Here is a 12,311-nt window from a genome sequence, read left to right on the forward strand (position 1 = left end):
TCCTTTCACTTCTGGCACTGCCCAGAAGTCACATACCAGATTCCATTACTTGCCCCCCTTTCTTCCCCTTGTTTGAAATTATCTTGAAGCATACTGAAATCAGGAATTTTTTTTCAATAGGCATTAGCTCATTCACTCCTAAAGCTACTCTAACAATTATGTATTTTGCAGGCTTGTCTATAGAGAGATATCCATGGACACAAAACAACCACCAAGTCACAAAACAAAACCCGTACCACCCCCCAAGAAATAAAAACCCTCATATATTATAATTTCCTGGATAATTATTATTTATTTTGGTTGATCGTTAGCATGCTAGAGCAAGGAAGGTTTCTTTTTGCATGTCTGCATCTAAAAGATACAATTTATTAATCAGCATGTGAAGCTTCCATTACTATAACTGTAAGGACTGCAGACTCGGGTCTTTTAATGCTTGACCAGCATTTGTTGGCGGCGAGGCTTTGGGCATCCATGTTAGCAAGCAGTAAGGGTTTGCAGAACGTCCTCCCTCACTGTCTCAGAACCACAGAAATTGAATCTGAAGAAAACAAAAACATATGAATGTCTTGAGTTCTTGAGATTTACTGAGATTATACATGTGGATTTTTCTTGCTATCTCAACCAGACTTTTCATTTGACTCAACCATGCTCCCCCAAAAGAACAGAAGGGACTCTAAGCACCTGTTTGAAGTACTACTGCGGGTGGTAGCACTGATGGACGGTATTTACTCTAGTTGGCTGTTCTCCTCCACTTCTAGTTTCTTTTCTTCTTTTTTTGTTTCCCCCTCAGTTTTTGTGCTACCATCACTACCATCACCAGATGGATGAACACAACTCCACGTGCAAGGGCACGAGTCAATAGAAGAACAAGTGCTTATTTACAGGAATATGCTTGGTCAGCAACATGTTTCCATGAATAGAAATTACAACTGCTCTTCCTCTGCTGAGAGGCAATGCTGCTGGGACGTAATTGTTTTGCTTTGCTTGAAACTATTTCTGTCTGCAATATTGTCTTTTAAGTGATTACATTTAATTGTGCATTTGCATATGGGCCTAGAACATGTGCTGTACCCCTTCTTCTAGACACCCAGTCATACATGATAAAGAAAATGAGGGGTTTTGTTTTAAAAAGCCCAAACACACAAGTTACATTGGATCAGTAAAATCTACTTCTATAATCTGAGCATCCAAGCCTTGTTCCACAGAGTCTACAGAAGTATGTTTTAGCTCATATCAATTTGTATTTTGCTTTTTAAGTACAGCTTCCAAATATTTTCTGTATTCACTGAAATGTTAGAAGTATTATTGCCTCTCTGTCTTGTCTAACACAATCTCAACGACCATCGATATTAATGGAAATCTTCTAATTCCCACTGACATTGAATCAGACATCCAAATGCAAGCTCAGACATAGCCATTTCTTGCAGGCAGCAAATAGGAAGTTGGCAAGAATTATGCTGATAATCTAAGCCGGTGCTAATCTTTCTCACCCAAAGGTTTTTACAGGAAATTTACCCTTCTGAAGACTGGAACTAATTTTTCTTCAAAGTTACTTAAGGTACAGAGTTGAAATAGTAGTGAATGGAATCATGAATAAGCAGTATCTTGAAAGGAAGGAAGTTAAAAGTGTTCCCTAGAGTCTTTTCTTTCCAATGCTTTGAGCACCTTTTCTTGTGCAAATGCATTTGTCCCTCGTAAATTTTGTCATTTGCCCTCACAAATAGCTGCTGGGATTTTCACAGCGGATATACTCACACTTGTCCAGTTTCTCCGACTTGCACTGTGACACTTGAAGCTCCCAGTTTAGGCAGAGTTGGATTTATCACATTGTTGTTCCAAAGAAATTTAACCTTTGTAAGTTCTCCAACGTTGCTTTCTGCATCAACAAAGGCTGTGTAAGTGTTGTCTGGTCGGAGGGTTCCCCTGTGAAAAATAGCGTGTTGCATATGTGAGGCTTTCTGGCATTTAATAATTACTAGTCACATCAACTGTTTGGCTGTGGTAGCAAGGTCAGTAGAAAGCTGGTTGTAAGGCAGTGTTTAGCTTATATCATGGTAACAACATTATTCTCTATTCTCCTATGAAATTCATTCAAAAAATCGGAGTTTGTCAGAAGAAAAGGCAGATTGCCTTGTGCTGCAGTCACAGTTTACTATGAAGGTGCAATTACAGGACAGTCCCCATGGAGAAGGCAGAGCTGTGTCTTGCTGCTTATATGAGTAAAGCATGTTTATATTATTTTGCAAATAAGTGAAATCTCGTATAATATAAATTGATTGATCTGATACAGGTTTTGTATTTGGTTGACCAAAAGGATTACCACAAGCTGCTGCCTGATTCTCTGCCACAGGTTCTCAAACTTACAGCCCTGTGACTGAGTCAAACATGTATGGTCTCTTGGGTCACCATGGTTCATAATCTGGCCACTGATGTCCCATCACATCAATAGAGAAAGCAATTTGAGATTGCACCAAGTTCCAACATTTTAAAATTCAGATGTTTTAAAATTCTGCATGCTTTTCCTTTTTAAAATAAATCCAGAGTGACTGAATTGTCTCTGCATTTACATCAAGGAGCTGTAACAGAGGCTAGAATCTGTTCTGCAAAATGAGACACAGTTAAAAAGGAAATATTATTAGAAATGAATTAAACATTCTGGAAGTTTATTTTCCACTGAACGTTGAACTTACTGGACAATCTGGTGCTGCCTCGTGTTTCCATTATTGCCATACAGAGCAATATTTACATATCCTGTTACTTTAGAACTTCCAGAGAGTTTCACAGATACTTTGTACCTCCAAACTACACAGAAAAAATACAGTAAGTTGGATAGCACCAAGAGAGAGAAACAGTATCAAAACATCAAAAATGTCAAGTTGGATTAGATATATATTTTTTCTGTACACCATAGTTAAAAGCAAAAGAAACTATCACTGAGTTGTACTTTCAGCTCAAGGCTACATCCCAGGCTGCCTGGACTGGATGGAGTTAACATAACACTGTCATACATGGGGCTGACAGTTTTTCATTGAGTTACAACCATACACCAATGAGTCAGATCTGTCATTATTTATTATGTCTTACTATGATCAACATGAGAAATGGGCAGACATTTGTACTACTTTCTGGAAGAAAAAAAAAGAAAAGAGAAAGAAAAAAGAAACAAAACTAAGGAATTAATAAAAACACTAGCTAGTATTGTGGTAAATAAACATAGCCCTGAGAATTTGACCCCAAATATTGTTATGTACAGTGAAGCTGAAAAGAAAGAAGTGTTGGGAATCAAATGCTGATCCATACTGTAAAATAAACTTAAAAAAAATATCTGATATGCTCACTCTTATGAGTGGGAACTTTCTTTTAGCCTGCAACTAACAAAAATAGCTCTTCTCCCTCCAATTCTTCTTTACAAAGGTGAAGCAAAAGACATTTTAAGAGACATTTAGAATAACTTATGTTAAAAAGGAAGTAATTTTGTCCATCCGTTTCTGAAAACAGGTTGCTCTGAACCCTGCCCATGGCAGGGGGTTTAAAACTAGATGATCTTTGAAGTCCCTCCCAACCGAAGCCATTCTGTGATTCTATGGCCTTTGACAAATGGAGTTCTGACTGCCTCCAAAGTTGGAGATTTCACATCTTCTCCAGGCCTCTCTTTCTGCCTTTAACCACTGCCATGGTCACAGACACTTTAAATATTTAATAAGATATTTCTGTGACTAATGTGCATTGCCTATCATCCTTCCTGCATGTACCTTGTAGTGTAGCCCAGCAAACATCAACTTCCACTTGGCTCTACAGTCTGACATCTTTCAGACCAACTGGTGTGCACAAATATCGTTAGTTTTGGAAGAGAAGAGGGCAAAAGACCCAAAAGACTGAAGAGCCATTTGCACTGCTCTGAGGTCATTTGTTAAAATTGACTGTGAAATGTGAAAGAAAAAGCATTTTTACAAGGAGTGGTAGCAATGGAAACAATCAAAACTCACGAGGAAAATCTTTGGCTTCTCCAGTATTCAGGTAAAGTTTCACAGTAGAACCTGAAGTTTTCCCTTTGTATTTATCTGCATAGTGACCCATGTTTGGGCATCCCTCACTTGGGCACGGGAAGCAGCCTTCCTAGTGAAATGAAATACATGCATTAACAAAGTCATCCAGACAGCCCAGAGAAATTATTAGCGATAATGCTTATTTTTAACTGGTCATAAATCACAGCAACCGTGAGTTTCAAGGAACTTTTTATGTGACTAGAGAAAGACTGTGTAAGCTAGTTAGATTTCTGAAAGGCTCTGATTTGTCAGGACTCCATGTCTTTTCTCATGCCATCTAGCTCATTCCAGCTGCACAAGTGATATCCTTGAGTATTCTTGAAGAGGAACATGGAGAAGGAGGAGTCTCTCTCAGCATCAGATGAGAAGGATTACCTCCAAACTGGTTCAAGAAAGGCTTTGTACTGAAAACAAAGCTCGTTTTGTCCTGAAAGCAGCTTTGTATCCTTGTGATAGAAACAGGTCTTTGCCTTCTCCCAAAATGATCTGAAAAGCCTCTATCATCTACTCAGAATGTATGGAGATCAATTTTATTCCTTTTATATACGTTTATATATTCCTTGCTCTGCTTTCTTCTTTCTTTGCTGCCTGTGGGATATGATGAGCCTATTGCCTCACTGCCACGTTCAGGTAGTTCAGTATCACCCATTCTGACACAGAGAAGGGTTCCCTGCCCTTGGTCCATAACTAATGTGCTTTGTCCTTGTAGCCATCTTAAGTCACCAAAGTACTTCCACCATAGACTGACCCCATCAGGGCCGTTACATATTATTATAATTCTTGTTATTTTGAAATCTTATCTGCTATAGTATGAGATCCCTCTTGCTGCTCTTTAACAGATAGACATGATGATCCTTGGGGCAGGCTCTCCTTCCTATCTGTTCCCTATTTGATGCACCAGAGTAGGCTTGCGGAGCCACACCAGTTCCAGTAATACCTTAGGGCAGCAGTAGTGTCAGGGCTATCCCTGGTTCGTTGTTACCTTCTCCTACTTCAGCTCATGTCACCTAAGCCACTGTAAGGTGTCTGTCACTTATCTTACATGTGCACCCATTGAGTAAAAGCTAGTGTAAATAGAGTTTCAGATGTATTGACAAGTGCACTGCTTTTGAAATGGCCCATAGTGAGGCATTGAAACATACTTACTTGAAAAGCATCGTATGAACTGCAAGTATAGCCCAGAAATCCATCAGGGTAGACAATACTGTCAGAGTAGTACTTGTAGCTGCGCAGGTGATTGCAGGCCACAAAGTCCCTAGTTCCTGTGAAAAGATGCTCTCAGGTTAGTTCTCATTTCTGTTGAAAGAGACCCACGTTGTGCTTGCTGTGCTGTTGGAATGGGTCATTCCTCCTCAGGAGCCTCATTGCTACTCTTGAAGCTGTGAACTTGAGATGTGAACCTTGCTGTTGAAATGAGTTGATGATCTGAAGAAAGTTATTGATCCAGCAGGTGCAAGGTGTGAATCTGGAATGCTTTGCAAGGACTGAACTGGCAGTCCAGGCCCTCTTCCCTCTCCCAGGAAGTAAGCAGACCAGGTTTCACAATAGAAACAAGAGCTGCATAAAGCAGATCTTTTGTAGGCAATGCTGTATTACTGTAACAAAAGAAAAACAAATGCCAACATCTAACAGTGAACTCCCTAGGACAGTGCTGATTTACTCCACCTGAGAAAGTATTGTTATTTGAAGGTATTTAAAGAAGAGAAACTCTTAAAATAATGAAAACTTTCCTTTTGTTGCTGTTTTTTTTCTTTTTTCTTTTCCTGAATTTAGGTTCAAAAGAAGAAGATATACAACACCTATTTCTTTGTGCTTTAACTCTCTATTACCCTATTACTGATAACAAGTTTACTCTTTGGAGAAAAAAAAAAAAAAAAAAAGAAAGAAAGAAAAAAAAGCTTCCAGCTGCTTTGAATAAAACCTAGAGAAAAAGGCCAGGTATCACAAATAAGTTGATGGGTTTCGAGAATTCAAGGTGTTTGCAGCCATGTAAATCTTGGATCATGCACTGAAAGTTTTCTAGAGGTGAATTATTTTTTTCTTTTTAAATGTTCTGTTATGTGCAGTTTAAGTTTATACTATTAAAAATTTTTAAATAGATTTTTTTAAAACTAAATCTGTAGGAAACAACAACTAAAAGCGTATTAGAGTAGCCACTTGCCAGTCTTTTTAGGTGACTGAAAATAGACACAATTACACTGCTTCAGTGCAACCCAGATTTGTAATAGCTAACTAAAAAAATTATAATTAAATGCACTGCTCTACTGAAGAATTGCAGCTGAAGATCCCAAACCAGAAGTGGGAGTCTGAAAGTTCCTTTCCACCAACAAAGATGTATGTGTTGTTACAGACCCTGCACAATTTTTAGGAAGGGTTAAGTAGTGTTTGTTTCTACTTCTAAGTACTTTAAAGGAGATTTCCAGATCAAACCCTTTGTCTTATTTGTTATTTGATCCCTGCATGACAATAATTATAGGAAAGTGGTATGTTTGAACATGCTAATTTTCACTGCTCTGGGTATTTGTCATTGATGGTGCATACATGAAAAGTTAATACAAAACACCTGAGTGAAGGAGTGCTAAGTCAGTACACTTTGAAGCTGATCTTCCTCTGAATTTGTAATGTAATCAACATCTTACCTTCCCAGATGCCATCAAGATCTATGATCTGTGAAATAGGATTCTTATCACAGCCTGGCATTTCCACTCCTCCATTTGGATAAAAGTCAAGATGTCCTATTGCTTCAGCCATTCCAAAACCTGGAGTATTTAAGGCAGAGGTAAATACATTTAACATTTGTCTTCTCTCATACAGTTCTTCAAACTGTTGGCTTAAGTTTAAGTTCTCAGTAACTGTAATGGTATGTTTTTCTGCCTATGCACTGATCAACACACCAGAATCTTGATCATGACTCTCAAGTGCACAGAGCACAGATGATGAGGTCCTAATTCAGTAACGCTGAACGCTTACCTAAGTTGGGAATTAGGGGAGCTGTATCTGTGTGGATAACATCAACAAACTCTGCATCCGTTGTATCCAGCCTGACTTCAATTGGAGTATCTTGAAAATATGGTTGGGCAGGGTCCAGTCCTGAAAGAAAAATGTGTGTATCACGTATGGAAGAAAAGATCTAGATGTGTTATATAAAATAACATTAAGATTGTACACAGTAACTGTAGGAGTGCAGGAGAAGTTATTTTTTTTTTAATAACACCCAATAACTGTAGCTACAGCTGCTTCTGACTGTACATTCATTATTTATAGCAATTAATTAAAGCTCATTTATAGCAATGACAGTGGAATGTTGCTGCATTACAGCATTGCTCCTGTGCTGTTCGTTAAGCAATGGTGTCTTTAGTACAGGACTCAGATCCCTTCCTTACCAGTTATTCTTCCAATCCCTGGCCTCCTCTTGCCAGCCTCTCCTGCCACGTGTGCACCAAGGCTGTGACCAATGATGTGGACATTGGCTGCAGAGTATGAATATTGATCCTGAAAAATAAATATTTAGAAAATAATTTATTACTTCAGTTTCTATCAACAACAGAGAGAGTTAAAAATGGGCTGAAAACTCTTATAGGCTCCTATAGGGTTATGGTACATTTTTGCCAGTATAAATACTTAAATCTAAAATACAGATATTAACATCCATGGAATAACTGTTCAGCTATCTTGGAGAACTTCAGTCCTCTAAGTCGACTAACCCTTCTGTTATCACACAGTTCTCCAACTCAGAAATAAGTCTGTTGTTTCCAGCAGAACTTCCAAAAATATCACTAAGTAGAAAAAAATAATGTTGCTGGTTACATTCACAGTCATGAAAGTTTCCAGAGCAGCTTTATATATTTAGTTATATAATGAGGAGATTCTTACTATGAGCACGTTGACGAAATATGCAATTTCGGCGCCTACAACACGGACGTTGTTCGATGCCTGAGAGTACGTACATCTTGCCCCTTTTTTCCAGCTTACAGCAATACAGTTCACATCTTCCACTGTAAGCATTCTCTGTTTTGTAAAAACAATAAAAATAATAACAACAATAATAAAATAGTTAAAAAAAGACATAAAAATAGTCCCACAGAAGTACAATCTGAAATGGATTCACAGTGCTTAATACAGCCAAATTCATAAATGCTGCATGAATACATTTGGGAACATTTTAAGAATCAAAACAGCAAGTTATTAAAAGATCAGTCTATTTCTGTTAGTTGGAACAAAGTATTAACAAGTCCAACAGTCAATCCTATATGTCCTTAAAATGATAATCAACATAGATATTTTCCATCAAGAAGCTGTCAAATAAATTTAATTTCTTTTGAGCTAGTAAAAAGGAGAAGCAGGCAATAGGGATGCAATAAATGTGAAATACTTGATTTTAGTGGAATTTAACTATATTCCTTATAATTTTCTTTTAAGTAAATTAGGAATATATAATTTAAAGAAAATTGAAGTTGTGTGAATACTTAAATAAAAGCATTGTCCATATAGTTCATGTGCCATGAACTGCTATTTTGCTTTGTGTGCTGTATGACTAGCAGCTTTCTTTAGCAGCTGCAATGGAAATCATGTTTAGAGGATTTGAGAAGGCCACAAATTTGAATTGCAGCTCTGTTTTGGAGAAAAATGAAGAAACAACTTGAGGAACTATAGAGTCAGTGCAAAAATTGATAGAAAGCAAAGAGCTCCAGATTTGAGCTGTTTTGAGCAGGAAAAAGACACTCGCTGAGCCAAATCCTGTTGTCACTCACTTCGCTAAAGTGAAGAATTTCATGCATTTCCCCTAATGTTTTTCCTCAACGTACTTATTGTAAATAAGTAAAATAAGCAACTTATTTTCAAATTATTAGCAACTGAAATATGTCCCCTTTTTTCCCTTTCTTATCACTAAGAGTAGTATGAAATATAGTGATTAGAAATACAGAAAGCAAACAATGTACAGCAATACATTTATAAATGCCAACTGAGGAACTTCCTAGAGACAGGATTTCCCTGCGGTACGTACCTGGCACAGGTCTGAGGTCCAGCCTTCTTCTCCTTCATCTGTAAATCCATGAACAACAAATCTCGTCTTCCTGCTTGTTTTGAAGTTTGAGCTCCCAATTGTTGCAGAGTTAACTGCAGATATCTCCTGTTGTGGATGTTAAATTATTAAAATTTTAAAACTCTTTTCTGTAAAGAGTGCATCAAAATTGTGCAGAGCTGAACTCTGTTCATTTGTACAGACATGTAAAAGTTTTGTAATTTACCGATATTTAAACCACATCAGTTCTTACCTGATATTTATTACCATTTTCTATTGTGTGAAGGAAGAACTGGGTGCCTATCTTATCTGGGCTCCAGGGTAATACATAAATTGGTCTCTGTGTAGTTCCAGACCATGGTCTATCATCTGTGAAACATCCCACTCTGTCATAGCAAACTTCAGAGCCTGTAGCATACAGATCAGACCAAGAGTATTTGAATGAGTAAAGAGCAGACTAGTAGTCATAACATACAGACTCTTCTTAGGCATCTCTCGGCCTGTTGAAAATTCTCCAGTTTAAATAGTGCAAAGTCCAGCTGTTGCTTTGTCTCAGCTCTCAAAATCAACAGTTTTCACCAAGGAAGAAGCCACCCCGTTGCTCACCCGCTCTGAGTGAGTGCAGAAAAATATCTCACAAAGTCAAGCATCATAGAAAGGCTTTATAAACAATAACTCCATATACTTACCCCTGACTGTGCAGAGAAGAAGTAGCGAGAATATCCCAATTCGAAGCATCTAGAACAGCAGGAAAAAGAAGCAGCTAGGATTTGCAAACCTGCTTGATTACCAAGCCCACCTGTCTTTCTGGTGCTGATTTTTCTTATGGTGAAAAGGGTCCTGACCTTTCTTTCCTGCAACCTATCCCCATGACTGCCAGACAAGACATGTGAGTCAGCTTTATGTTACCTGGCTCCAGCAAAGCTTATGGTGCTGCAAAATCTGCTAGTGGCTTAGCTCTAGACCAGAATGACTTCTGTCCTGCTACTAAGTTGTATGCCTGCTAATTTAGAACTAACATAAGGACACCTATGTGTGCTACCATTCCCCTTTAAGCCATTCACCTGACAAGACAAATGAATCGCCACCAAACCTGAACTACTTACTGTGCAGTGTAGGAAGTTCATGCTGTAATGGGCAAACTTTGCATGTACTTTATACTTTGCTGTATCCTTGGAAATGTTCCTAGAAAGATAGTAAAATTTGTTTATTTCAGATTATAGTTTATATCTAAACTGGAAAATGTCTTTAGGGCTGATTTATCTCTGAAGTCCAAAACTGACGTACGTAGATTTCTTGACTTGATGTGCTGGACCCAGAATGGGACTGTTGCTCCAGGTGTAGGGCAATTCACAAGCAGTAATTTATGTTGTGAAGAACTGGATTCTCTTAGCTGGGAAGGCTTTTGTTTTTAATGTTGTGTAGCTGGGATGTGGGGGTCTCCTAGGTGATAAGTTTTTAAGACTGCTTCTCTAACCACATCAAGTGGTTGTGTGTGTGGAATGCTCCTGCCTTGTGGGTCTTTCGTGCCCACTTTCTGATATCAATTCTGCTCAGAGAAGCCTTGTTCCATCAGGAATATTTGTCTGTAGATCTTCTCCTAATGAAAGAGTTTGATCTTCTTCTAGGGTCTCTTTTGTTTCCATGTTGAAGTTCTGGGATGTAGAACAATGGGCATCAGCCCCTGTGGGTGCCTCATATTCTCCCATTATAACCCAAGTTTTGTGGAAACGTCTGTCTAAGTAATGAACTTCCAGAAACCATGCTGCAAATATATACCCATAACATACAAAATTCACCCAGACACTGGGATCTGGCTGCTTTGTGTTTTGTAGCAGTATTACAATGGCATAAGTGGACAAAAACAAACAAGCAGAATACAGAGCAACTTTTTACCTAGGAAGTGTCCATTTTTTTTTCTTCTTTATTCTTACATTACACATAACTTTCAAGAACAGGTATTCGCTAATCTCTGTCTCAGGGAAAGACCAACTGGATACCAGCTGTTTGCATGCGTATCAGGTGCTGTCATGCACGTGGAAGCCCTATTCCTGGAGATATTCAGGGTCAGGCTGGATGGGGCTCTAAGCACCTGATCGAGTTATGGGTGCTCCTGTTCATTGCAGGGGAGCTGGAGTTCCAACCCAAATGATTTTATGGTTCCATTTCTTTAAAAGTTTTCTTTTTTTCCCAAAACATTACTTCTGATACTTGTTTAGATCTCAGTGTTTAATATTTGATTGAAGAAGCAATTTTTTGTTAAGTATCTTCCTGTCAGTGATGCAGAAGAAGCATCAAATGTCCTATTAGAACTGAATAATTGTTCAAAATGAGGTAGGAACAGTCTTTCCAATTTAATGTAAGAGCTAATGGAAAGGGTTTGAGCAAGATTTTATACTAAGTAGTCAGCTTCTCTGATACAAAGTGGTGAAAAAAATGTGACAAACTGAAAAACTGGACAAACCTGTATCTCGTGGCCCAGCCACTGCTCTCTGTAGAGCTGCTCAGGCACTTGGAGCCTCTCAGTTCAGGGGCTGTCAGAAGAAGGATGGCTTTTGAGAAAGCAAGTGGCAAATAAAGAACCAGCTATGTTTTAGTGTGGAAGATGCTGGTATTTAAAATAAAAAGAGGGCCTGAAGCAGATCCATCAGTGGAATGATTTCACACGCAGCAGGAAGGCCCCAGCTTGCTCCTGGGACGTGGTGTGGGCCTTCCTGGCATTGTCCGTGCTTCCTTTGCCGCCTGCTAAGCCTGAGGGATTTGCAGCACTGATGGCTGCAGATCTGTCTTGGCTGAATATCAGACTTGTGTTTAACTGTACTTTTAATTTTGTTAGGTTAGTGTTTAGGCAAAAATACTATACTGAGTTGGGTTGTGTTTGGTTGGGTTTTTTTTGTTGTTGTTGTTTTTTTTGCAGGTTTTATTCAAATATTTATACCCATTGCAAACATTCCAAATACTGTATTTCTATTGAAATTTATTGGAAGTCTATCTAGCTTGTGCATTGCTTCTCAGAATGGGGAAATGGGAGGGAATAAAAGATTAACTCGTTTTCTTCCTAGTCATTAAGTTTGGACTTGGTCTTTGTACTGGAAAAATGCCAACTGCCTTGGTCTCCAAAAGCCCCAGGTGGCTCATGCACACTGTGCTTTGCAGAATGGCAGTGCTTGCTTCAATGTGAAATAGTCCCAGTGTTTACAAGGCCTGGAGTTATTCAAAGTCTTGTTGCTCGAAGTCTACTT

General features: G+C 38.5%; 1 protein-coding gene across 1 annotated transcript; it reads right to left on the reverse strand.

The window, feature by feature from the left end:
• Positions 1–266: 266 nt before the first annotated feature.
• On the reverse strand, positions 267–9,836 carry LOC128078139 (pancreatic triacylglycerol lipase-like). Its single transcript, XM_052678084.1, has 12 exons — positions 9,759–9,836; positions 9,323–9,477; positions 9,052–9,177; positions 7,920–8,054; positions 7,430–7,538; positions 7,017–7,136; positions 6,686–6,805; positions 5,193–5,308; positions 3,987–4,116; positions 2,691–2,802; positions 1,756–1,923; positions 267–538 (listed from the first exon to the last, which is right to left on the reverse strand). The coding sequence occupies exons 1-12, from the start codon at positions 9,805–9,807 to the stop codon at positions 475–477; spliced, it is 1,404 nt and encodes a 467-aa protein (XP_052534044.1). The 5' UTR covers positions 9,808–9,836; the 3' UTR covers positions 267–474.
• Between the last annotated feature and the right edge of the window lie 2,475 nt (positions 9,837–12,311).

This window comes from Tympanuchus pallidicinctus, unplaced genomic scaffold (assembly GCF_026119805.1).
Source record: "Tympanuchus pallidicinctus isolate F22 unplaced genomic scaffold, pur_lepc_1.0 scaffold16, whole genome shotgun sequence".
Classification (NCBI taxonomy): Eukaryota; Metazoa; Chordata; class Aves; order Galliformes; family Phasianidae; genus Tympanuchus; species Tympanuchus pallidicinctus.